Source organism: Erpetoichthys calabaricus, chromosome 4, assembly GCF_900747795.2.
Source record: "Erpetoichthys calabaricus chromosome 4, fErpCal1.3, whole genome shotgun sequence".
Classification (NCBI taxonomy): domain Eukaryota; kingdom Metazoa; phylum Chordata; class Cladistia; order Polypteriformes; family Polypteridae; genus Erpetoichthys; species Erpetoichthys calabaricus.
In genome coordinates, this window is record NC_041397.2 from 156,867,333 (window position 1) to 156,894,724 (window position 27,392).

The 27,392-nt window shown below is 38.2% G+C and overlaps 1 protein-coding gene across 1 annotated transcript in view; it reads right to left on the reverse strand.

Annotated features, from left to right (window-relative positions):
* Window positions 1-27,392, reverse strand: part of synj1 (synaptojanin 1) — a 540,854-nt gene that overhangs the window by 405,615 nt on the left and 107,847 nt on the right. Inside the window, 3 exon segments of the mRNA XM_051926623.1 lie at window positions 12,724-12,820; window positions 15,341-15,402; window positions 23,314-23,397. Of these exon segments, the coding sequence (XP_051782583.1) occupies window positions 12,724-12,820; window positions 15,341-15,402; window positions 23,314-23,397 (243 nt within the window).

A 27,392-nucleotide genomic window follows, 5' to 3' on the forward strand; every position in this document is an offset into this window, starting at 1 on the left:
CCGAGTCTCTGCCGGCTACGCAAGCAATGGGTGAGCCGGGGAGAAAGAGAAGGAGGTGGGCTGAGATCAGGAGGAGTTAGACTGCATTTTAAAAACAGATTTTTTAATGGATTTATTTTTTTATTCCTACTTTTTATTGGATTTTTTATGGATTTATATATGTACTTTTTTGGGGGGGGTTTACTTTTTTCATGATCCTGCAAGCTTTCTTTTCAAATTCTTGTGCATGGCACGTTTACCCAAGGTAACTCCCTCCTTGGGGGGGGTTTGTTTGAATATTTCATGCACAATGAGCACCACATACCATTTCCTTTGACCATTTGCCAATCAAAAACTTTAAACCATTGTTGGTTAATGTCGGATAAGCAGTGCTTAGATTTATCAAATGGCAAAGTGTGTTCTGAGATTTCCCCCGATGGACCAGCCTCTGCAATGTCTTTGTCTGAAACAAGGTTATTATAGTTTTGCCTTTTTATATTAGTTTTTATTTCTATTTTTTTTCTGACCTTACTTGGAAATTTAGTTTAGTTTTAGTTTTCCTTCATCATGTATTTTTAGTTTTAGTTTAGTTTTTATTTCACAAAGACATTTCTATTTTATTTTTATATATATTATTTTCAGTTTTAGTTTTAGTAATTATGGCATGAAGCGCCTATGGAGTTAGTTTTGTGTCACAATCAGACAGAACTGTACACTTAACAGATTTGGATATGAATTTAATGTTAGTGGAAGCTTACTACACTACATGGTTTACTATCTGGTTTTGTTTTTGTCTGATAAAAACAAGCATAATCAAAACTAGATACTGAATATGAACAATTTTACACAATTTTATAATTTTTACAATATTTTCTCATGAAAATCACGGGGGCTTAGGAAGAACAGAGCTCTTAAGACTTGAATCAGTGTGTCGACCCCACCTCGCTGATTTGAGGGAAACACAGAACAAGCATGTAGTGTCAAGGTTAGGGGCAGTGAGACTTGAATAGACCACCATAAAGGACAGTAAACCCACAATGAGCAGAGCAAGAGCAGGTAATAGGAGTACGGACAGGCATAAAACAACAGAGACAGCGTCTGACATTAAGAACAACATATACATTATCAGATAATGATTATCTAAACCTGTTTATCCAGAGTAGGATTACAGGAAACCTGGAGCCTACCCAAGCAGGTTTGGATGTAAGGCAGGAAAAATACCTGGTATGCAGTATGTATGAAAAGGCTGATGAACAAAAAGAATATTGAAATAATTTCAACTATCTATTTTGAGAGAGAGAAAGAGAGAGAAAAACCACTGAAAAAAGGGAGACAAATATTTTAAAATATAATTCTACTAATGGATTACTTTCACAATATCAGGTATCTTGAGTTGTGAATATGAACTAAAAAAGATAAATTAATAAATTTATAATAAATACAAAACCCATTAGTATGTTTAGTTTTTCATCACTTGACAGACTCTTTCCCTACCTACTTTTGTTTGTATCACTTCATTGTTAAACAATATTTTTAAAGCCAAAGTGATTAGTCAGTAACAATATGCTGATCTTATATGATGACCTAGTGAGTCTCTCGATCATTGCGGTTTTATTTTCAAAAACCGGGAGTGGCATGGCCTCCCCTCAACTTTCTTGTATACTTAGATATGGGGATGGATATTTGAGAAGTAAACCGAAAGACAATGATTATATTTTTATATTATGTACATTAAGGAACCATCAACAACAAATCAAATGAAATTAATAATATATTGAACAATTATTATAAAGGTAAAGTTGAATAAATCGGACTCTGCAGCTGACTGAATAAAAAAAAAAAAAAATCGAGTATGTGTTCAGGTATAGCACAACTTCTGGGTGATGGATTTGGCCCAAAAAGTTTATACAGATCTACAATTGTGGTATAACAACCACATGCCGAATTTCATCCATCTATCCAGTTCCGTTTTTGAGTTATTGTGTTTACACCCACACAGACACGCAAGCGCACACACACACAATTCCAAAAAACTATTTTTGGACTCTGGGAGGTCTATAATGTCAAAATTCATCAAAATATTGAGGTCAAATTTTTTCATGATTACTATACTTTCTCTATACTTCGTATATGAGAAAGTAAAAACGAGTTCTCCTTTGCGAAGTGACAGGTGAATTGCTGTTAACAAAAAGCAGTCACCTGAGAAATAAACTGAAACGTTACTAGTGATTTTTCTGTCCATATAGTAAACTTTTTGTTGAGAAGCACATTCTGATTTCAGCCGTCTGAATTACATCTTGATATACAACAACCGCAAAGAAAGGTGGCACGTAATTCGCTTTTTGTTTCACACGCTTTACGCACCGTCATTAGTTTGTGGCGTCTCTTTTCTGAAAAAACTGAGCAGTGTTTTCTGAACACTTTTTTTTACTCATGTTGGTAAAACGTTTGGAAAAAATTAAAAGTACCTATGAATAAGACTTTTGAGTGGGAAAGTGGGAGCCTGTTGGATATTCAATGCACACTTGCACTATGGCAGGGCAAGATATGAACAAAAAAAGGAATGGCAGATGGGTCACTTTAACAAAACCCTCAGCAATTCACTGACAAAACTTTTGCTCAGGACACAGTGTGTGCTGCAAGGGTTTCTGCACACTTTATGCAATATGGACGCAGGTCCAATTATGAGCAAATATAAAAACGGCAGAGGGAGTCACTTTAACAGGAACCACAGTGAATGCTACAAGGATTTTTGCACACAGAACACACATAATGCTTAAAACAACTATATTATATATATATATATATATATATATATATATATATATATTGTTTTGCTATGTACTGAACAAGAAGAGAGCAGCTGTACACTACACAGACTGCACTGACATGGAGATCAGAGACGTCACTTCCTGACGCCCTTTTTCTGATATCGAACAGGCTGGTTCCACAAGACTTTATTTTATCAGTCCTCCTCTCGCCCGCCCACCTCCACATCCTCTTTGCCTGTGAACTGACGCTCCGCCCCCTCTATTACCATGTACAGCCCCCTCTCGAAAGCCCACCTCCCCATACTCTTTGCTTGTGAACTCCGCTTCGCCTCGTCCCCGCCATTAGCTTGTTCAGCACTGAATGATGGCAACATTCCGCCCCACGCCTCTCCCCTCACCACATGAGATCCTGGTTTTAAAATATTTGCCCACCCGCCCACTCGTCCCTTGCCATCTCTACAGATCATTAGATCTGCCTGAGCCTGTAGATCTGTGGCTGTCATCTCGCAATGTCATGCGAAATTACAGCCGAGCGCTCAACTAAATTAGCCGGCTGGAGCGCCTGGCTAAAAGATGCTAGGGAGAACACTGCAATGTGCATCATACAGACCAATCTCACTCCTGAATAATGATGTTAAGATACTCTCCAAAGTCCTAGGTAGAAGGATTGAGAAAGTGCTTCCTTTGATAATATCACAACAATATCATAAATCCAAACTGGATTTATTAAAGGCAAACACTTAACTTCCAATCTTCGACACCTGTTTAATGTAATATATTCACCCACAAAGTCTAACACCCCGGAGATGATATTATTGTTGAATGCAGAAAAACCATTTGATATGGTTGAATGGAACTACCTTTTCACTACATTAGGGAAATGTGGGTTTGCCCCAAACATTTGTGCATGGATCAAACTACTGTATACCAGTCCAGTCCAGAAGCTTCAGTTTGTATTAACAAAATTATTTTAGACTACTTCAAACTAGAACATGGTAGTAGACAAGGTTGCCCCTTGTCACCACTACTTTTTGATATCGCCATTGAGCCACTGGCAGTTCATGGTCAAAATGCTTAGGATATAAAGGGGATTATCAGAGGAGGACTTGAACAGAAAATTTCTCTATATGCAGATGATCTGATACTGTATATATCAGATCCACAAAATACTGTGTCTGCAGTCCTAACACAATTTCAAAAGATTTCTGGTGTCAGAATTGATTTGAATAAAAAGGTGCTCTTTCCAGTGAACTCCCAAGCACACAATATTAGATTGGACACCTTCCTGGATGGATGGATGGATGGATGGATGGATGGATGGATGGATACTCCAGCAGCAGCATACTGATAAAGAAACAATATTAAATTAAAGAGTGATAAAAAATGCAGGTAAAACAGGCAATAACTTTGTATAATGTTAACGTTTAACCCCCCGGGTGGAATTGATGAGTCGCATATTGGAGCAGGACATTGACAGCAGTCTGTCGCTGAAGCTGCTCCTCTGTCTGGAGATGACACTGTTTAGTGGATGTAGTGGATTCTCCATGATTGACAGGAGCCTGCTCAGTGCCCATCGCTCTGCCACAGATGTCAAACTGTCCAGCTCCATGCCTACAATAGAGCCTGCCTTCCTCACCAGTTTGTCCAGGCGTGAGGCGTCCTTCTTCTTGATGCTGCCTCCCCAGCACACCACTGCATAGAAGAGGGCACTCGCCACAACCGTTTGATAGAACATCTGCAGCATCTTATTGCAGATGTTGAAGGACGCCAGCCTTCTAAGGAAGTATAGCCGGTTCTGTCCTCTCTTACACAGAGAATCAGTATTGGCAGTCCAGTCCAATTTATCATCCAGCTGCACTCCCAGGTAGTTATAGGTCTGCACCCTCTGCATACAGTCACCTCTGATGATCACGGGGTCCATGAGGGGCCTGGTCCTCCTAAAATCCACCACCAGATCCTTGGTTTTGCTGGTGTTCAGGTGTAGGTGGTTTGAGTCGCACCATTTAACAAAGTCCTTGATTAGGTCCCTATACTCCTCCTCCTGCCCACTCCTGATGCAGCCCACGATAGCAGTGTCGTCAGCGACTTTTTGCATGTGGCAGGACTCAGAGTTACATTGGAAGTCCGCTGTATATAGGCTGAACAGGACTGGAGAAAGCACAGTCCCCTGCAGTGCTCTTGTGTTGCTGACCACAATGTCAGACCTGCAGTTCCCAAGACACACATACTGGGGTCTGTCTGTAAGATAGTCCACGATCCATGCCACCAGGTATGAATCTACTCCCATCTCTGTCAGCTTGTCCCTAAGGAGCAGAGGTTGGATGGTGTTGAAGGCGCTAGAGAAGTCCAGAAACATAATTCTTACTGCACCACTGCCTCTGTCCAAGTGGGAGAGGGATCGGTGTAGCATATAGATGATGGCATCCTCCGCTCCCACCTTCTCCTGGTATGTGAACTGCAGAGGGTCGAGGGCATGGCAGACCTGTGGCCTCAGGTGGTGAAGCAGCAGCCGCTCCATGGTCTTCATCACATGTGACGTCAGGGCAACAGGCCTGAAGTCATTCAGCTCACTAGGACATGATACGTTTGGGACTTGGGTGATGCAAGATGTTTTCCGAAGCCTCGGGACTCTCCCCTGTTCCAGGCTCAGGTTGAAGATGCGCTGTAGAGGACTCCCCAGCTCCAACGCACAGGCCTTCAGCAATCATGGCGATACTCCATCTGGACCCACTGCTTTGCTGGCACAAAGTCTCCTCAGCTCTCTGCTTACCTGGGATGCTGTAATTATGGGTGGGAGGGAACTCTCTCCTATGCTGGTGTCAGCAGAAGGATGGGTGGAGGGTGCAGCACTCCGAGGTGAGAGTGAGTTAGGGTGGTCAAACCTGTTAAAGAAGTTTTTCATCTGGTTTGCTCTCTCCATGTCTCTCTCGATGGTGGCACTCCACTTCGAGCTGCAGCCAGTGATGATCTTCATCCCATCCCACACTTCCTTCATGCTGTTATTCTGCAACTTCTGCTCCAGCTTTCTCCTGTACTGCTCCTTGGTCGCCCTGAGCTGGACTCGGAGTTCCTTCTGCATGCACTTGAGCTCATACTGATCACCGCCTTTAAAAGCCCTTTTCTTCTGGTTCAAAAGGCTCTTGATGTCACTTGTAATCCATGGCTTCTTGTTAGCATAGCAGCGTACTGTTCTTACTGGAACTACAATGTCCATACAGAAGTTGATGTAGTCAGTAGTGCAGTCAACAGCCTCCTCAATGTTCTCACTATATGATCCCTGCAGGATATCCCAGTCCGTAGTTCTAAAGCAGTCTCTCTGAGCCTGCTCTGCCTCAGGGGACCACTTCCTGAATGAGCGTGTGGTTGTAGGTAGCTCCCTCACTCTTGGTTTATAGTGACGCTGAAGCAGAACCAGGTTCCAAGCGCAGGCAGTGGGGTGGCACTGTATGCGTCTTTAACATTTGCATACTGTAGGTCAATAGTCCTATTTCCCCGGGTGTTACAATCCACATACTGGGAGAAGGCAGGTAATGTTTTGTCCAGCGTCACATGGTTAAAGTCTCCAGCAATCAGCACAAGCACCTCAGGGTGCTGCATTTGCAGTTTAGAAACATCAGAATGGATGATGTCACCCGCTATCTCCACGTTCGCCCGAGGAGGGATGTATACAATAACAACAATGACGTGCTCAAACTCTCTGGGCAAGTAATAGAGACACAAACTTACGGCCAACAGTTTGATGTTCCTGCAGCAAGTGGAGATTTTAACGTTTACATGTCCAGAGTTGCACCATCTTGTATTCACATATAGAGCGAGTCCTCCTCCTTTCTGCTTTTCGCAGGTATTTGCATCTCTGTCCGCTTTAACTGTGCTAAACCCGGGTAGCTCCACGTTAGCATCTGGGATACTAGTTGTTAGCCATGTTTCACAAAAGCACAACAAACTGCATTCTCTGTAGGTCCTGACATTTTTCACCAGCGTGGCCAGTTTGTTGATCTTATTTGGTAGTGAGTTCACATTTCCCAGGATCACAGAAGGCACCGAAGGTTTGTAACGCCACTTTCTCCCAAGCCGCCTCGCCTTTAGCTTAGCATCGGCTCTGCTGCCACGATACCGCCTTCTTACCTCGTCAGGTAAATAGGGAGCCACACCGGCGCGGGCATTTGTTCTCAGTGCTTGAAGTTGACTCCCTGAATAGACGAGTCTTGCCTTGTAAAAATCCATCTCCAAGTTGTAAAAAGTAGTAAAAAGTGTCCAGGGAATGAGTCCACATAAAAGAAAAGTGGTAGGAGTGATAACATAGATAAAAAGGTAGAAAGGTAAAGTCATACATGGAGCTGCTGGAAAGGCTGCCACTCGTGGCGGGGCCTGAGTCATGAACCTTTTATCATTACATATCAGTTTAAATACATAGGGTAAACATCACAAGTAAACATAAAACTCTTTATCAACAAAATTTTTCTGTGTGCATGGAAAAAACTTAAGCAAGACTTGCATAGATGGTCCTTCCTCTCACTTTAGCTGGAAGAATTAACACCGTCAAGATGCATATCCTTCCTAAGCTTCGTTATCTATTTCAAAACATTCCAATATACACCAATAAATCATTTTTTAAAAAGTCAAACTCAATCATAACCTCATTTATTTTTAATTCAAAACATGCACGTATCCTCGCTTTGTACCCCAATAAGTACAAGCTATTACCAATATACTAAAAACTAAATTGTGCTTCATTCACATAAAATACTTACTACATTGGTTCCATATTCTAAGTCAGAGAAGCTTTTATCTGTGGCACCATCCTTCTCCACCTCCTCAAATGTATGTACAGTGGAACCTCGGTTCACGAACATCTCGGTACACGTACAAATCGGTTTACGACCAAAAAGTTCGCCAAACTTTTGCCTCGGTTCACGACCACACACTCTGTATACGAACATGCCAGTTTCCCTGTCGGTTTGTACATGTTCAGTCTCTCCCTGTGCATTTCCTGTGCAGCAAGCAAGAGAGAGAGAGCAAGACACACACACACACACACACACACACACAGGCAGCGCGAGAGAGACACGCGCGCGCACACACACACAGGCAGCGCGAGAGAGAGACAGACGCATAAGGTAGGAAGGCAGTTAAAGAATACACTGGGCTTGATCTTTTTTTTCACTTCTATTTACAGCGATCGGTTCGTAGTGTGCATTGTTGCAATGTTACTTTTCTTAGTGGTTTATTAAATTATGGATTTTTTCAAATGTTCATTTTTTCCCTGTGCTTAAAACTCATTAAAAAAAAAGTGTTTTTAGCCAGCGGTTGGTAGCACTATAGCGCAAACTATTGCAATGTTAGTTTTCTCTGTTGTTCAAGGTTTTCTCAGTGTTATTCAATGTTTTTACATTTAGTTTACTATTACGCTGTGCATTCTATGGTTTTAATTAACTATATTTGTGCTTAAAAACTAAAAAAAATAAATAAATATTTACATACAGTTCGTATGGTCTGGAACGAATTAATGGTATTTATATACAATCCTATGGGGGGAAACTACTTCGGTTCACAACCAAATCGGTTTACGACCAGAGTTTTGGAACGAATTATGGTCGTGAACCGAGGTTCCACTGTAGTTTTAAAAGTTAAGAAAACATTTGGGATTAAATAACTTAGAGATCTGTACATAGACAACGTCTTCGCATCCTACGAACAATTACAATCCAAAATTTAACTTTCCAAAAACACATTTCTTTCACTACCTCCAAATTAGAGACTTTGTTAAACAAAACCTGCCCAATTTTCCACACTTCCCACCAACCTATACTCAAGAAAAAATATTGATCAAGTCCCTCCCTTTCAAAGATCCCCAAATACAGTGGGAAAAGCATCTCTTACTCAACATTTCAGAAAAGGAGTGGAAGGCAGCCGTGCACAGAATTCACTCTAGCTCCATATGCGCAAAGCATACAATTATTCAACTTAAAATTATAGATCAACCGCATCTGTCTCGTTTAAAATTGTCCAAAATGTTTCCAGGGCTAGATCCAACCTGTGAATGTTGCAATAAAGTTTCAGCCTCATTGGGCCATATGATTTGGGCGTGCACCAAATTAACATCATTTTGGACCAAAATCTTTAAATGCTTTCAGACAGCCTTGGAGTCACAATCCCTCCTAATCCACTAACAGCTGTGTTTGGTGTACTTACTTCCAGATGGGCTTAAGGTGGAGAAGGATAAACAAACTGTGATTGCCTTTAATTTACAATTGACACGTAGACTTATTTTCCTCAACTGGAAGAATCCTAACTCACCTCTTTTAAGTTAGTGGGTAACTGATGTTATATATTATCTGAAATTGAAAAAAAATCAAATTCTCACTTAGAGGATCTATATAAAACTTTCTCAACACCTGGCAGGATCTAATCAATAACATTTTAGAATAAGCATTTAAACTGAGGAAGCGGATTCTCTTCCCTTTTTTTACTCTATTTATTTATTTAATTTATCCTACTATTAAAGTTTTACTCTGTTGGCCTAGCTCTCGTTCTAATGGGTGGGGGTTGATTTCTTTCAAACCTAGTTTTGTAAAACTTGACCTGCTTGTATGGAATGTTATTTGATTTAAATTCTATAAAAAGTTTAAAAAAAAAAAAAAAAGAAATTTAATGCAAATATAAGACACATGATATGAGGTTTGAAAATTGCAAATACAACTTAGGAGGAATTTTTGTCACTACCTACTTCAAGACAATGCACGGAAGCCATTAAGAAAGTTAACAGGATATAAGGGTAAATTATTTATGTAAGTCAAACTCAGAGTGCACTGTGAGTGAAGGACATTGAAGTACACTGGAACAAAAAAAAAAAAAAAACAGACCTCAAGAGCATACACCTGACAGATTTTCTTTGTCATAAGCAACTACGTATTTTAATTAGGGTGTCATTGTATTTGCACTTCGCTTTTAATCTCAGAATGACCATAATACTGTAATTTAAAATTGAAAAGTATAAAGTATAGAAAAAATACAATCTTAATGCCTATTCCAAATAACTTCTAGTATTTTTTTTTTTTTACTTTACTAGTTTTCTTACACAGTACAAGATCTTTTGGACTTTAATTTTATTAAAACCATCACATGGAAAAGAATACAGACCACAGAAGCAAAAAACCTCTTGAAGGTTCCTGTCAAAAAAAGTTTTCTTAATAAAAAAACTAGAAGTACTGATTAATCACTGTTAATGCCTGCAAATAACAAACTTAAAAAAACTTTTTTAATTTTTTTAAATTTTTAATGCAGCCCCTAAATGTGTTAATCTAATCCAGTTAATTTGACTACACTTCACATGTTGTTAAAGAAGCGGCAGCAAATGAATCAAAGTCTAATAATAGTAGTAACAAGTCACTGGCACTTTATTGTTTCTCGTTAATCTTCATCTTCACCTTGCCACTCATCCCTTTATAATACAGAATCACTCCCGTATTGGAACATAAAAAACTATGCACCATTGTAACACATTGGGGGATGTGATTCATCATGTACATTGATACAAATCATTTCATATATAAATTAAATAAGAAGGTCATGGAAAAAGTCAATTTCCTCTCAGGGATGAACAAAGTAAATAAAAGAAAAAAAAAAGGGTAGAGGGTAGAGAGGGAGCAACAAAGCTGCAGGTCTTGCAAACTACATGGACAAAGAGTGATAAAAAGGAAAAAAAGCTCTCTTTAAAGACTGCTCTGACTACTAGTCTAAAATAACAGTAATAATCCCCATGTATCTTTTGAAAAGTGACTAATCTAATAAATAGGAATTCAGAACCATAAGTGCAAAATATCGACAAACATTAGCAGTACAGACTTTAGGAACTTTTTTTAATAAGAAAATCAAAAATAAAAGATCCCAGATTTCAGCATCACATTGCAAACCTAATACTAGCTTGGCAAACCCTGTCTCACCTTGCATACTTTACAAATTTTAATCTTGTAACAGAACAGGAAGTCTTAACTTTGACTTATAATTCTAAACTACAATGGAAAATACCTCCAGATATTAGCTGTGCAGAATTTACAAACTTGTTCAATTTGTTCAATGAGAAAAACTGACAATGTAAGATTTCAGGGTCACCTTGTTCTTAATGCTAGATAAGCAATCCCTATTTCATGTTGCAAGCACCAGTTTAGTAAATTTGATTTTAGTAACAGAACAGGAAGTCATAATTTTAATATTTAAAACGAAAACTTCTTATTGTTCCCTACTACCAACTTAACTAGTAAAACGCTCAACATATGTTTTGGCAGCACACATTCTTAACATTACCAATAATTCATTAGTCAATGGTGCAGTTCCTGATGAACTAAAAGTGTCAGTTAACAGACCATTACTTAAAAAGCCAGGGCTGGAACCAGATATGCTTAATAATTATAGAACCATTTCAATTTTACCCTTTCTCACTAAAATAAATACTTGAAAAAGTAGTTGCTACACAGCTTCAGTCTCGCCTTACACGTCACAATTTGAGAAATTCCAGTCTCTGTTCTGCGCTGGACGTAGTATGGAAACAGCACTAAACCATGTTGTAAATGATATTTTCCTCTGATGAATGAAATTCCACAGCAACTATTTTGTAAAATTTAAGTGCAGCATTTGATACCATTGAGCATTCTACCTTATTACAGAGGATATAAAATTAGTTGCTTAGTTTAGTTCTCATCTATCATATCATTACCAGTATGTACAGAAATGTCTCTATCATTATACACAGAAGTTAAATATGGTGTTCTACAGGGCTCAGGTTCTAGGAGCTTTACGGTTTTCACTTTACATGCTTTCATTGGGAACTGTATCTTGTGTAAGCTGCAGCTTCTTTTACAGAAGCTCCGTATTTCTCACAGTTTTTCTTTTTTTCTGTATTTTTTTCAACACCTTCTGTAAAAAGCCAAATTTCTCCCTGGGGACAAATAAATTTGATTCATTCATTAATTTTTCCCCTTGGGATTAATAAAGTATATATCTATCTATCCATCATTAGAAAATATAACATTAATTTTCACTCATATGCAGATGACCAAAGGATATCTGCATCTCCAATGCTGTCCTTAATTATGCCTGTGAGTTAAAGGGATGGATGGAAGAGAACTACTTGTCTTTGAATACAGAAAAAAACAGAAATGTTATTGGAGGGAATGATGCTGACCGCAACAACATTCTGCCACTCTAACTCAGTTGGCATCACAATTCATTTTACTGAATCAGCATGCAACTTAGGTGTTACCTTTGACACTAGCATGTCATTTAAAACACATACCACAAAACTATCCCAAACATGTTTATCATATTCAAAATATTATAAGATTAAGATGTTTAATATGCATGATACTGAGAAATGAATTTATGCATTTATTTCTAGTGGGATTGACTACTGCAATGCAATTTACTGGCTGTTCAAAATGACGTGTATGCAGCTTCACTTAATTCATAATGCTGGTGCAAGAATTATTATATGAAACATAAAGTACAAACACATAACTCCAGTTCTTAAGTCGTTACACTGGCTCCCAGTTAAGCCTGGGGCTGATTTCAAAATCCTCATTTTAACATATAAAGCCTTAAATGACCAATGCCCTGCTCACTTATTTGAATGTATTATTACTTAAAATAACAGTGGGAGGTTGAGTTTTTAATTACAGAGCCCTGAAGCTATGGAATGATCTGCCTGCTAATATAAGAGATGTCCTTTCGATCTCAGTCTAAAGTCTCACCACTTTAGCATAAGATCTATTTTTATTTTGTTTTGCTTTGACAATTTAGTTCACCTGAATTTCCAATTTCCATTTGCTACATTTTAAAAGGACCCATTAATTTTTCAATTACTTACTCTCTTGATGATAAAAAAATTAATTATCAGATCCAGGTTGTAGTATTTTCAAATTAGATAATTATCCTAATATTACAAAAAAGGTTTGTAATGCAACAGAAATCCACTTACCACAAAAGCTTTACTCAGCATATGTTCACCTTCCTTAACTCCCAGGAGATTTATTACAACTTGTTTGCCATATAATCTTCTTAAAGTGCTGAAATGTCTATAAAAAAAATGTACACTTTTCACATGATCATTTTATTATGCTTTAAAAAAATTAATTTTCTCAAGCAATCAACACATTTAATATGGTATTTCAAATGTATACAAAACCATTTGGCAAAAGGTTCCAGATTACAGTGAACATGACATTACATTTATGTACATTAATACCCACTACACTGCCACTGCCTATTTTCATAAAGCCAACAAACAAACCATTGCATGCTCTTACACAACAAAAGACATAATGTAATAATATACAAAAAGTGCTTATTTCAACAGTATATAAAAGTAGAACAGCAGTAAATGTTACATGTATAGATCAATGACAAACACATCATACTCAATGTCTTGCAAAACTAGCAAAAAAAAAGCAGAGGTAACATCTATAAAAGCTTTTGTAATTGTGCATGAGACCTTCAGTGCATGAGTTCAGTAACCATAATTTTTTAATTAAAAGAAAGAAAAAAAAGAAAGAAAAACAATCACACACCAGTTTGAATGCCCCTTTTATCCCATTATGGAATTCATTCAGAAACAAGTTTATGCACACTTTGACAGTGAAATAAGGAGGTGTGATGAGGTGTAATTATTTAACTTGTATTGTCAAGCATTTGCAAGAGGAGATGAAAAGATAATGAGATTAATCTCTTTTAAATAGTGTACTATACAGCTCCGATAAATGAAGGGAGGCTTTGCATTCATTCTCAAATTGTAGTGACCACTATCATTGATGTCCATCAGTCCAAGCATCTGTCCATTTTCTAACTTAGGCATACAGTTCAGGGTCATGCTGGGGGGTGCCTCATACACATTCACAGTTACACATATAGAACTGTAGGAGACACAAATCAAACTAAGTGCCTATTTGGCTTGTGTAGACAGACAATGACATGAGCAGCTCCACGTGTTACTATCAAAATAAAATGTATTTAGTGTTTCAGTGCTTCAAAGAACCAGGCACATCTCCCTATATAACAGAGACATGTAATCGCCAAAACATGCAGTTACCACGACAAACAAAACAGCATACTTCATTACTAAATAAAAATCTGCAATCACTGAATTTATGTGATTCACTTGGGTTTTGAAGGATAACTACCATTTATTAGTATAATCGGTAAATGAAAGAACACATCATATATTTAAATTGTATGTTGAAGAATGTAATGCTGTCTCACAGTTATACATTTTTTGAACATAAAAAAATTACTTAGGCTGTCATTTCCTAATTCTGGATTCAGGCATAAGAAAAAATAAAGTCTGATCACTCTCAAGTAAGTAAGTTTTAAAGGGAGTGACAGATTTGGAAAACATGAGTTTCTGACATTTTAATTATTTTGACTAATAAGTTAAATATTACTATTTAGTAATATTTTCTTAATTAGCTAATTATTCAAATGTAAATATTACAATAACAAATATTACAAACCTTGGATTGCTTTACTGGCAAACCAGACTTTAAAAGCATGTTGTTACAAAAACTGCTTTAAAGAGTTGGTTTAAATAGAAATATTTGGAATTATACTAGTATTCTCTACTTCAACAGTACATATAATGTTTGAATTGGTTTTATTTAGTATGGATTTTAAGCAGTAGTTTTCAGTTACTGGACAGAAAATGTCAGACAATAAATTTAGAATTTGAACATGCTAAGTAAGTTAAATCAAGTAGTTCATGATGAATCATTCTTTATAAACCCCGAAATACCCTCAAGAACGCACCCATCACAAATAACAGCGAGTCTGCATTAAATTTTGTTTTCTCTTAGGAAAAACGCTGATGAAACTGTAATGATGCTTGAAACTGCTTTTAAATAGGAAGCTTTAAGTAAAACACAGGTTTACGAGTGGCTTACAAGTTTCAAACGAGGGGAAATGTCACTTGATCTTGTTTCGTGCAACTTTTTCTTGTTCACGCATATGAAAAAAGAACTTAAAGGAAACAGTTTTTGTACCATGGAGGAAGTCAAAGAAATATTGCTGCCGGCATTGAACAACGTTCCTCTTCAGCAAGTCCAAAAATGTTTCCACCATTGGGAAAACCTTCGGGACAAGTACATTTGTTCACATGGAGAGTACTTTGAAGGAGACTAAAGTTTCAGTAAGTAAAAATTATTAAAACAAATTTTTTTTTCCAAATTCCGGTTATTTTTGGGTACCCCCTCATATACAGTACCAATCATTGTCATTACTTTCTGTAGAGGGATTCCAGGGTTTTTTCATATGCTCTAAGTAAATAAAGATTTAAAAAGCTTTAACTCTGACCCCCAGATATTCCAATCACAATTTATTGGGTCTTTTCTTTTGGCTTCATGTGTGTTCCTAATAGCGATACTAGTGTTATTTGATGATGGAATATTATCACAACTGGCAGTACTTCTTAGATTCATGTCCTTTCAAGTTTCACATCTGATTTTATTTTTAGACCCTCCGATATGCTTTATGGTTATATACAAAATTCAGTAGAAGAGTGTACTTCCAAGATTGTAGCCATACATGCTAATGTTTAATTAAGTTACCTGTCAAAAGCTGGTGCATTTGCTTCAAATCCTCTGGACATTCTCACTCGATGTGAACCAACCTTAAAGAACAGATTTTATTTAAAAATCACAAATCACTTAAACACAATTGAGATTGTTCAACATTTAAATCAGAAAAAGTCTAAAACATTAACACATTTCACAGCACAAACCTGTAATATATAAAAAAGGTTTAGAACAGAACAGATCAATCAGCATATATACTAATATATATTTTTTGTCAAATCAAAAGAGACAAGATTTCAATTTTGCCAGGATACTTTATCAAAAAATTATCTGGCACAAATACCAAAATATTGTTATATTAGGGAGATACAAATCTTAAAAATAAATAAATAAGTAAAAAAAAACAAAATCACTACAGCTGGACCTGGACAGTATTCAGACTTTGGTAGATACAATATGTCACAGACAGAGGTTTATGTAAGTAGATATTTTAAAGACAGAAAGTTAAATTATTTAATGTAATTATACAATGTGAGAACTGAAATATCAAAGTACCAAAAAAACCTGAGGTGTCTCTGGAATCTTTTATTATTAATTTTTTTTAGTAGTTTAGAAAAGCATTTGTTTTTTACACTTAAGACATTACATAGTACTTTATGATGACAAGTAGCAAATAAAGATCTGTTAAATAAATCATGGCTCAGTGATGCAACAAAATTAAATGTTAAAAAAGGCCGAGGGTAAATACTTGTTATGGCCATTATAAATGGAATAATTGTGATCTCCCAATCAACAGAAAACAGTCTGAAAAATTAAACTAGAGCTTAACCAAAATGTCTCATTTATTTCTGGCAATTAATAAATAGCTGAAAAACAACTGGTCCATTCCTCTTCACATACAAGGCTAAAGAGGATATACTACTGTACATAGTGTACAATATTGAACACAAGTCAATAGAGATCTTTTTCTAGGTTTATAATGTAATTGTGAGATCTGATCTAGAACTATAAAAAAAGACTGAATGAGATGAAGTGACATAACAGAAGTCTTCAAAAGTGTTGGTTAACAGAGGATACAGATGGTTATAAAACAGATTTATACTGTACACAACAACTTAGTGGCACAGGTCGAAGCTAGTGAAGGGTGAATTTGCCATGACACTACACGATTTTTCTTAAAACAGAAGAAAGGGGTCATGTTATCAGGCAGTGTGGTAGACTGCAGTACTTTAGCAATCTGCTTTGAAAAAGTAAATAGAGATTGGTAAGCAATATAGGAACTGAAAGTCTTGTTTACAGAAATGAGCATTTACTTACTAGTTTTCCCAGTAAAGGAAAAAGAAAAATATTACTAGTTAACTCAGTTACATAAATGAGGTCAAAAAACACACACAAAGGGTGTTTAATATGGAATACCAGTTGATGAACATCAAATTCCTAAACTGGCCCTAGTGCGTGCTTGGTGTGTGGGTGTGGGTGTGTGTGTGCCCTGTGATGGGCTGGTGCCCTGTCCGTGGTTAGTTTCCTGCCTTGCACCCTGTGTTGGCTGGGATTGGCTCCAGCAGACCCCCGTGACTCTGTAGTTAGGATATAGCGGGTTGGATAATGGATGGATGGATGTTACATTTTGCAAAAGTAGCATTTCAATATTAAAAGTGTAAACAGATCATCTATAATACCACCTATTAAAATGCTAATTTGTGTTTTAATACCTTTGGTGTTTGGGCATATTTTCAAAGAGTCACAGTTAGCAACAATATGAATCTTTAAATCAAATATGCATTTTCCAACAGCAGCCTAGTATGAACATCAAAACACTCAGCAAAACACAGAATGATTGTTAGTCAGCAGTGGGCTTGTAACTTTAAGAAAAGTCATCAATTAGAGAGGGAGTCCTTGAGGTCTCTCTCTCTCTCTCTCTCTCTCTCTCTCTCTCTCTCTCTCTCTCTCTAACACTGCATATTAAGAGAACTAGCCGAAGCCCGCCGTAGCATACGGTGGTGTAAGAATACGAACGGAAAACGGTGAGAAAGGAATTGAGAAAGCAAGAAGAAATAAATACTTCTTGAAAGACACAGTTGTGAATAGGTGTTTTGGTGGAGACGACAGATAATGAGTCGAAAGATCTACTCGTACTATAATATCAGGTCTGTGCTCTGGTCTTTGGGTATCCGACAGTGCATGTAGAATTTCTGGCCAAGCAGGATTATACGTGAAAGTGATAAATAAATCAGGCTTTCCGAATTTACGCACTATGGCCATGGCATCCTGATAGTTTTGTTGCATGTATCTTGGACTTCCTGGAAATGTGGACGGTAATATTGCCTACATGTACGTTGTTGTTTTCAGCGTTTGCTTGCAGTGCGTCTGATTGTCCTTTGTATTGTTCCACGCGCAGATCTTGTTGATGTAATCTGAGATAGTTGAGACACACGCCCTCTGTTTTAACATACGCATCTACGACGTACTGTTGGAATGGTTTGCCGCTGGAGTGAAAAATACTAAATGTATTCCTCATTGCTAATCTGTACGCGTAAAATTGGCTTATTCGCTTGGCGGTTCTTTTATCGGGAACATGTTGTAAATCTTTGTGCCAGTCAATATCTCCATAAGGGAATAAAAGTGGGTAAACCATAGGATTGCAATTCATATTAAGCGTGGAAATCTGTTTACAGGCGCTGCCTATGGGATAGATGCAAATGTCCCTTTCGGCAGGCAGTTCGCCATCTTCTCTGACGAAAATCGCTGCAACATCGGTGTGACATGTCGGGGCATTGTATAGTCATAAATCCTGCCTAGGGTTTTCCTTGAAAAGCATTCGTACAGATGCTGTTGGATTGGACTGAGCGATTTCATGCATGTGTTTGTATGATTTAGCGAAGGGGTTGATGGTTCTGAGCATGGAACCTAGCTGGAGAAGTAAATTTTCGCTGCATGCAGAGTTTGCTTTATTTTGTAAGCGTACCTCAGTAGCTTGCGCTGTGTCAAAAACATTCACCTGTCCATATCCTAGAGAGGTAGAAGTGTATAGCGTATAGTGGAGAGATTTGGTGATAAATTTGCCTGTGTATTTTAAAACAGTATGGTCCGTGGCCAGGAGGTTGAGTTATCTGTGCACCCATGGAAGCAAACGCTAGAGAAGAGTTGTATTCTCGAATGTGTTCACAATAATTTTTAGCTTCTGATGTTTGCTGTGTAAGAAGCTGTTGTAAAGACACAGGTGGCTCCCGCAAAGGTGGTAAAGCTACTTTACCGATGTGGCAGCACCTCGAGTACTTGTTGGATGTATTATGCTCAGCAGGCCAGTATAGGGCATGATAGTGTTTGCACTGCTGGTCTGGAGTCCCAATGTTGTACTCTTGAACGGGAAGACAGGAATTAGGTAAAGTACCACCTGTGGTAACGGGAAGAGGATTGTGTGTATGTCTGCTGAGACTGCGTTGGTTTGGAAACATTGCTTTGCAGATGTCGCATTGCAAGAGTTGTGAATGAGTTTTGTTGTGTTTAGTCAGACAGTCCTGTGTAGTGAACTTCTTATTGCATTTCTGGCACTCATATAGTTGTTGGGAAGAATGCCTTTTCTTGTGTTTAGCAAGTGAGGTTCGCGATTGAAAAGTTTTGTTGCAGGAATCACACTGGAAGTATGTTAGGAAGGGTTTGGAGGAGGATGAATAGGAATCGAGAAATGCCGTGTCGGTGGGACCGGTTTTGAAGAGGATCCACAGGCAGCGTGAGGAAGGGTTTGGAAGAGGACAAATAGGAATCAAGAAATGCTGTGTCGGCTGCGTGTGGGCGGGACCAGTTTTGAAGAAGAGCCACAGGCAGCGTGAGGAAGGGTTTGGAAGAGGGATGAATAGGAATCGAGAAATGCCGTGTCATTCTGCACCACCTTTAAAAGCCCTTTTCTTCTGGTTCAAAAGGCCCTTGATGTCACTTGTAATCCATGGCTTGTTGTTAGCATAGCAGCATACTGTTCTGTATGGACATTGTAGTTCCAGTAAGAAGTTGATGTAGTCAGTAGTGCAGTCAACAACCTCCTCAATGTTCTCACTATGTGACCCCTGCAGGATATCCCAGTCCGTTGTTCCAAAGCAGTCTCTCAGAGCCTGCTCTGCCTCAGGGGACCACTTCCTGAATGAGCGTGTGGTTGTAGGTAGCTCCCTCACTCTTGGTTTGTAGTGAGGCTGAAGCAGAACCAGGTTATAATCTGCTTTCCCAAGCGCAGGCAGCGGGAGTGGCGCTGTATGCGTCTTTAACGTTTGCATACAGTAGGTCAATAGTCCTATTTCCCCAGGTGTTACAATCCACATACTGGGAGAAGGCAGGTAATGTTTTGTCCAGCGTCACATGGTTAAAATCTCCAGCGATTAGCACAAGCGCCTCAGGGTGCTGCGTTTGTAATTTAGCAACAGCGGAATGAATGATGTCACCTGCTGTCTCCACATCCGCCTGAGAAAGGATGTAAACAACAACAACAATGACGCGTCCAAACTCTCTGGGCAAGTAATAGGGACGCAGACTTACGGCCAACAGTTCAATGTCCTTGCAGCAAGTGGAGATTTTAACGTTTACATGTCCAGAGTTGCACCACCTTGTATTGACATAGAGAGTGAGTCCTCCACCTTTCCGCTTCCCGCAGGTACTTGCGTCTCTGTCCGCTCTAATTGTGCTAAACCCGGGTAGCTCCACGTTAGCATCTGGGATGTTAGTTGTTAGCCACGTTTCACAAAAACACAACAAACTGCATTCTCTGTAGGTCCCAACATTTTTCACCAGCGCAGCCAGTTCGATGATCTTATTTGGTAGTGAATTCACATTTTCCAGGATCACCGAAGACACCGAAGGTTTGTATCGTCACTTTCTCACTAGACGCTTGGCTTTTCTCTTAGCGCTGGCTCTGCTGCCACGATACCACCTTCTTACCTCGTCAGGTAAATAGGGAACCACACCGGCGCGGGCATTTGTTCTCAGCGCTTGAAGTTGACTACTTGAACAGATGAGCCTCGGCGTGTAAAAATCCATGTCCAAGTAGCAAAAAGTAGTAAAAAGTGTCCAGGGAACGAGTCCACATAAAAGAAAGTGGTATTAGTGAACAGTGACATTGAGAAAAATAGAGAAAAAAGGTAGAAAGATAAAGTCATACACGGAGCTGCTGGAAAAGCTGCCACTTGTGGCGGCACCTGAGTCAACATGCATGTCTTTAGGATTCAAACAGTAGAACAATTTTAACAAGAACAGGCCTTTCAGCCCAACAAAGCTCACCAATCCTGTTTACCTAATTTCTCTAAAATAACATGTCGTAAAGAACACATGGTATAAATGTCTACGACAGTACTTGCTAACATACTGCATATATATTTATGGTTGTTTGTGTGAAAAAGAACCTTGTGCAACATTTATCCATAACTGTGTAAAGCATTTCAGTACAAAGCTTACTATGCTTCTTAAAATCTTGAATCAATAACCAGCATAAATTTCACATCTTGGAACTTTAATAATTTCTTGGGTGGTCCACTGGCACAGAGATTAGTGCTTCTGCTTCTCATTTCTAGGAAAAAGGTTATAACTTTTTGTGTGGCAGCTGTGAGCAATTTAATTCAGTACATGCATGAATTTTCCATTGTAAGAGAAAGTGTGTGTGTGTGTGTGTGTGTGTGTGCGTGCAGCTTTGCCCTGTAATAGACTCTTGCCTTGAGCCCAATACTGCCAGAACAGGTTCCATTCTCTCACAGTCATTAAAAAAAAAAGTTCAGTAAGTTCAGACTCAAAGAATGGATGGGAGGATGATGACATCTTTCAAAACTGGTAATTTTCAAAGTAGCTTATAATATGCTAAAATACATTTATATCAATATTACAAACTTACAGTTGTGCTTGAAAGTTTGTAAACCCTTTAGAATTGCCTATATTTCTGCATAAATATGACCTAAAACATCATCAGATTTTCACTCAAGTCCTAAAAGTAGATAAAGAGAAACCAGTTAAACAAATGAGACGAAAATATTATACTTGGTCATTTATTTATTGAGGAAAATGATTGAATATTACATATTTGTGAGTGGAAAAAGTATGTAAACCTATGCTTTCAGTATCTGGTGTGACCCTCTTTGCAGCAATAACTGCAACTAAACGTTTCCGGTAACTGTTGATCAGTCCTGCACACTGGCTTGGAGGAATTTTAGCCCATTCCTCCGTACAGAACAGCTGCAACTCTGTGATTTTGGCGAGTTTCCTCACATTAACTGCTCGCTTCAGGTCCTTCCACAACATTTCGATTGGATTAAGGTCAGGACTTTGACTTGGCCATTCCAAAACATTAACTTTATTCTTCTTTAACCATTCTTTGGTAGAATGACTTCTGTGCTTAGGGTCGTTGTCTTGCTGCATGACCCACCTTCTCTTGAGATTCAGTTCATGGACAGATGTCCTGACATTTTCCTTTAGAATTCTCTGATATAATTCAGAATTCATTGTTCCATCAATGAAGGCAAACTGGCCTGGCCCAGATGCAGCAAAACAGGCCCAATCCATGATACTACCACCACCATGTTTCACAGATGGGACAAAGTTCTTATGCTGGAATGTAGTGTTTTCCTTTCTCCAAACATAATGCTTTTCATTTAAACCAAAAAGTTCTATTTTGGTCTCATCCATCCACAAAACATTCTTCCAATAGCCTTCTGGTTGGTCCACGTGATCTTTAGCAAACTGCAGACTAGCAGCAATGTTTTTTTTGGGGAGCAGAGGCTTTCTCCTTGCAACACTGCCATGCACACCATTGTTGTTCAGTGTTCTCCTGATGGTGGACACGAACATGAACATTAGCCAATGTGAGAGGGGCCTTCAGTTGCTTAGAAGTTACCCTGGGGTCCTTTGTGACCTCGCCGACTATTACACGCCTTGCTCTTGGAGTGATCTTTGTTGGTCGACCACTCCTGGGGAGGGTAACGATTTTCTCCATTTGTACACAATCTGTCTGACTGTGGATTGGTGGAGTCCAAACGCTTTAGAGATGGTTTGGTAACCTTTTCCAGCCTGGTGAGCATCAACAACTCTTTTTCTGAGGTCCTCAGAAATCTCCTTTGTTCATGCCATGATACACTTCCACAAACATGTGTTGTGAAGAGCAGACTTTGATAGATCCCTGTTCTTTAAATAACACAGGGTGCCCACTCACACCCGATTGTCATCCCATTGATTGAAAACACCTGACACTAATTTCACCTTCAAACTAACTGCTAATCCTAGAGGTTCACATACTTTTGCCACTCACAAATATGTAATATTCGATCATTTTCCTCAATAAATAAATAACCCAAGTATAATATTTTTATCTCATTTGTTTAACTTGTTTCTTTTTATCTACTTTTAGGACTTGAGTGAAAATCTGATGATGTTTTAGGTCCTATTTATGCAGAAATATAGAAAATTCTAAAGGGTTCACAACCTTTCAAGCACAACTGTAAACAGGTTTCCTAAAAGTAATTTAAAAAGAAAAAAAATCCATATGTCTTTGCAAGAAGAAGTCTATTTTCCTTAGCAGGTTGTTTAATAATCACCGGAAGCAAGAAAAAAAAATTCACACTATTAAAAATATGAAGCAGATTGCTACAGAGTGAAAAGGGTTCATCAATTCTAAATAAGATGTTAACGATGGAAGGCACATATTGACACCAGTTGATGTTAAATTGCTAAAATTGAGGGGAAAGTAAATCATTAGAATTTCTGTAGATATCTAACGTAGATGAAGGTCTGACCACAATTTAAGCAAAAAAAATAGATACAAGAATAGTATATTTAATTTAATTTAATATTGTTTTTTATTAGTATGCTGCTGTTGGAGTATGTGAATTTCCCCTTGGGATTAATAAAGTATCTATCTATCTAAGAAATATCACACAAAATATACTTTGCTGATCAAACTTTCTACCACCACTATATTTGAAATTCAGAGTAATTCATCATGCACAGTCCCTTCAAAAAATCAGATTTAAATAAACTGTTACCTGTATACCAGGTTGCTCCCAAAACAGTGGTATTGACCCACGTATTTGTATGAAGGAGGATAAGGAGTCATCAAGGAAAATCACCTGAAATTAGAGATTTTACAGAATAAATTTTGTTATAGCATTGAGATTATTGCTGCAAAAACACTACAGAACACTTTCCAAAAATTGTACAAGATCTCTGGAACAACTGATGCTCATTCAAGTTTACTGCTCTTAATATGATGGAGCAGATGGTCTGTTTTAAACCAAGGTCTCAGAAAAGAAGCTTGTAGCAATCTCATACATCCATCATCCAACCCACTATATCCTAACTACAGGGTCACGGGGGTCTGCTGAAGCCAATCCCAGCCAATACAGGGCGCAAGGCAGGAAACAAACCCTGGGCAGGGCGCCAGCCCACCGCAGGCAATCTCATACATGCATTGTGTTAATTTGGTTAACTGAGGTCAAACACATATTCTGAATTCTGCTGCCATTGTAATAAACACATTTAAGTTATGATAACCTGTCAAAGCACTTTACACCAAGTAACTTGCCTTTATAAGGTGTATTATCATCTGTTTCCCAACCTAACCAATTTTTCATAAATGACTTCTGTCTCATGCCCAAATTAACATTTTAAATTTATCTAAAAGAAACACTGATGAGCATATTTTATATTTTTAGACTTCTTTGCAGTCTGGAAGAAAAACAAAAATTAGATAAAAATATACAACAAACATTAAATATAAATCACCATGAACTCATGAATAAAAATCATTATCATTTACACTAACACCTATGATAGGTCAAATATTAGCTCTTGAAAATGATACTCACCCATGCTACTCCAAAAAGATAGACTATGATTTATGTGATTTAAGTCACAAGCACAATCCTATACAGATCAAATGATTCTGGTAGCAACTGATCCAGGTCCAATTTTGTACTGCAAACTAGCCTACAGCCTGGAAACTTACCCCCACCACTCTAAACAATTTGGTGTTATTTCAAAAATGTATTATGTCATTTCATAAAAGTACTACATTAGTTTGCAATGATATCACCTACCTGCAGCCTGCATCATCACACACAGATATGCTGCCATTGTCCAGATAGCAACAGAGTTTCAGCATGTGTGTGGTGTGCAATCAAGTGACAAGAACCAAACAAATGTTATAAGTATACATTTAGCTTTAATTGGGTTAAAGTTTATTAAGTTAAGTACAGATGTTTATCGCATGGGTGAAGCAATGGCGCAGAGCTAATGTGCCTGCCTCAAAGCACCAGGAGCTTAGGTTTGATTGCTAGCCTGGTCAAGTTCTACATGTATTTGCAGGTTTGATTGCTAGCCTGGTCAAGTTCTACATGTATTTGCATGTTTTCCCAATGTATTTGTGGAATTAAATTGTATCAGTGAGCCTGTTTAACTGTGTAAGAGTACCTGTTCTAAGGCTGATTACTGGAAATATGTCAGAAATATTTCTAAAATACCAAAATACATTTAGTCCTATATGTACTGTGAAGTGAATTATATTTATTTTTTTCACCCAGGTATACATCTTGTTGGACATTCAGAATCATTATTATATTTTAAGGCCTTTAAATGTAATTTCATCAGAAAAACCTTGTTTTATATCTTTTGATAATTATTACATAATTTACATGTTCTTTAACAAATTATGTCCAACAGTTTATAACTAAATGCTTTATTATTAGTTTTCATCTGCAGAAAGTTATAATGCATTGGGAGTTTAACTCTTTCAGGGCGGGTGTCAACTTTTCTCAAAATTCGGGGGCAGAGGATTTTAATCTACTGTAAACCGTGACAAAATTCGCCGTTACGTTTTAGTTCAACTCTCTTTGCTCGAAGGACAGTTTGCTTCATTGATTTGACTTCGATTGCCTCTGCGTGTGTGAGTAGCAAGGAGCAAACAGCTCCTAAAATAGCATCGACGTCTCGCGAGAGACCAAAGCGAATGCGCAAAGCAAAGTACTCAGTGGATGACGTTTAGCGCTGAATTGTCGGACTCCAATTTTGATTCTGGTGATGGACATCGAAAACGAAAGTGAGGTACCAGCATCAGCCGATTGTGATGCTCAACACTTTTTTGTAGCTGATGGCAACGTTCGCCTGGAAGGACAGCCACGTACGATGACAAGAGATACAAATCAGATTGCGTCGCACAAAGACAGCCAGGTATCCAGCCCACGACGCATTCCTGCTGGCCGTCGAGCCCCAACAGCAACAACCCCACGTGCAGCCAATACCGCCAGCGATGGCGAACAGGCACCAACAGCAGCCACAGCACACAGCGAGCGATGTGTTATGTTGATCTTGGTGTGAAGCCATTGCTTTGTGTGGAAAATATATTCAGCCCTCAAAGATTTCACTAGGTTTGCAAGGGAGAGCACAAGACCGACTGTGTCAAATTTAGGTTCAACAATCAACGTATACTCCATGTTTTTGAAAGGTTCGCTTCCCGGGTCCTCCCTGTGAGGAGTTTGCATGTTCTCCCGGTGTCTGCGCAGGTTTCCACCGGGTGTTCTGGTTTCCTCCCACAGTCCAAAGGCATGCAGGCTAGGTGCATTGGTGATCCTATATTGTCCCTAGTGTGTGCTTGGTGTGTGGGTGTGTGCACTCTGAGGTGGGCTAACACCCTGCCCGGGGTTTGTTTCCTGCCTTGCACCCTGTGTTGGCTGGGATTGGCTCCAGCAGACCCCCGTGACCCTGTAGTTAGGATATATTGGGTTGGATAATGGATGGATGGATGTTTGGGGGTTCCTTCTATATTTACACGTTACAATAAAATTAAAAATCGAACATTCATGATGTACTGAATATGCCTTTAATACTCATGTAAAACAATGTTATATACTTATTTTTTGCTTGTTTTTTCAGAAACGTTTTGTCAAATAGTGAATTACTACAAGCATAATTACAGTCTGTACTGTATATCTGCACTGCTATAGCAACATCTCATGTCAATAATTCTATAAGCAATATGCAACTATGATAAATGACAACATTCTCTCCTTTTATTATAATTGCCCTTATTGTTAGACATGCAAGTATTAAATGTATGTTTTACCATAGGACTGAGATTCACAGACAAAATCCTAACAGTTGCACACATCCAAGCCAAACTGTCCTCAGAATTTTATTCAGAATATATGCAGAACCTATATCTGTAGCATGGGACCTGGAACAGGAATCTGCACAAGAAGGTGCACTTTTATGTCATTGGACACATTCACACACCGCAATCATCCCATACAAAAACACAAACTATTACATGGCTAAGAATTAAACCTGATCCCCAAAAGATTCAAGGAATAAACACTAGCTGCTTCTCCATCAGATCACAATATTTCAAAATATTATCTACAGTCAATAACTGGATTAAAACCAAGATGATAGTTTATTTATAGATTTTTGTTATTGGATTAAACTCGGCACAATGTTTCTCTGCTAGGGTGTTTAACTGTTCCCTGCAACCAACTGGAAACAATGCTTCCTGCCTTCTACCTAATGCTACTGAGATAATTACGTGCTCCCTGTGGCCCTAAAATGAGTGGATTAAACTTACTCCTTTGCATCTTTAGGAATAAACATACTGTACTATATATACCTATAACATTGCTCCTTGTCACTTGACTGTATGCTACACACATGCTGAACCTCTCTCACCAGTTGTCATTAAATGTCCAAAGCATGTGCATGATTTTTTCTTTTTTTTTGAGAGGTACACTAAAGGTTTCCTTATTAACAGTATAGTTAAATGTACAGCTTCTCCCCTAACTTAAAAAAAAATTCTGAGCCCATGTATATGGTGAAGTCTATTACTTTAATTAAGTAGGGTGTTTATTTATGACAAAGTATAACTCAATTGCTTATAAATTATTATCATTCATATTGTCTCTATTATTGCAGAATGAGGAATACATTTATTATTCCAGTTACTTCTACAAGATTAACTAATAGTGAGAATAGGTTTAGAACAGATTTACTTATGTTTAAAAGCTTTTATTTTTTCATTTTTTGAATGGTTACAATATTATTCATTGCCATTTGTACAGCTAGCTTTTAATCTCAG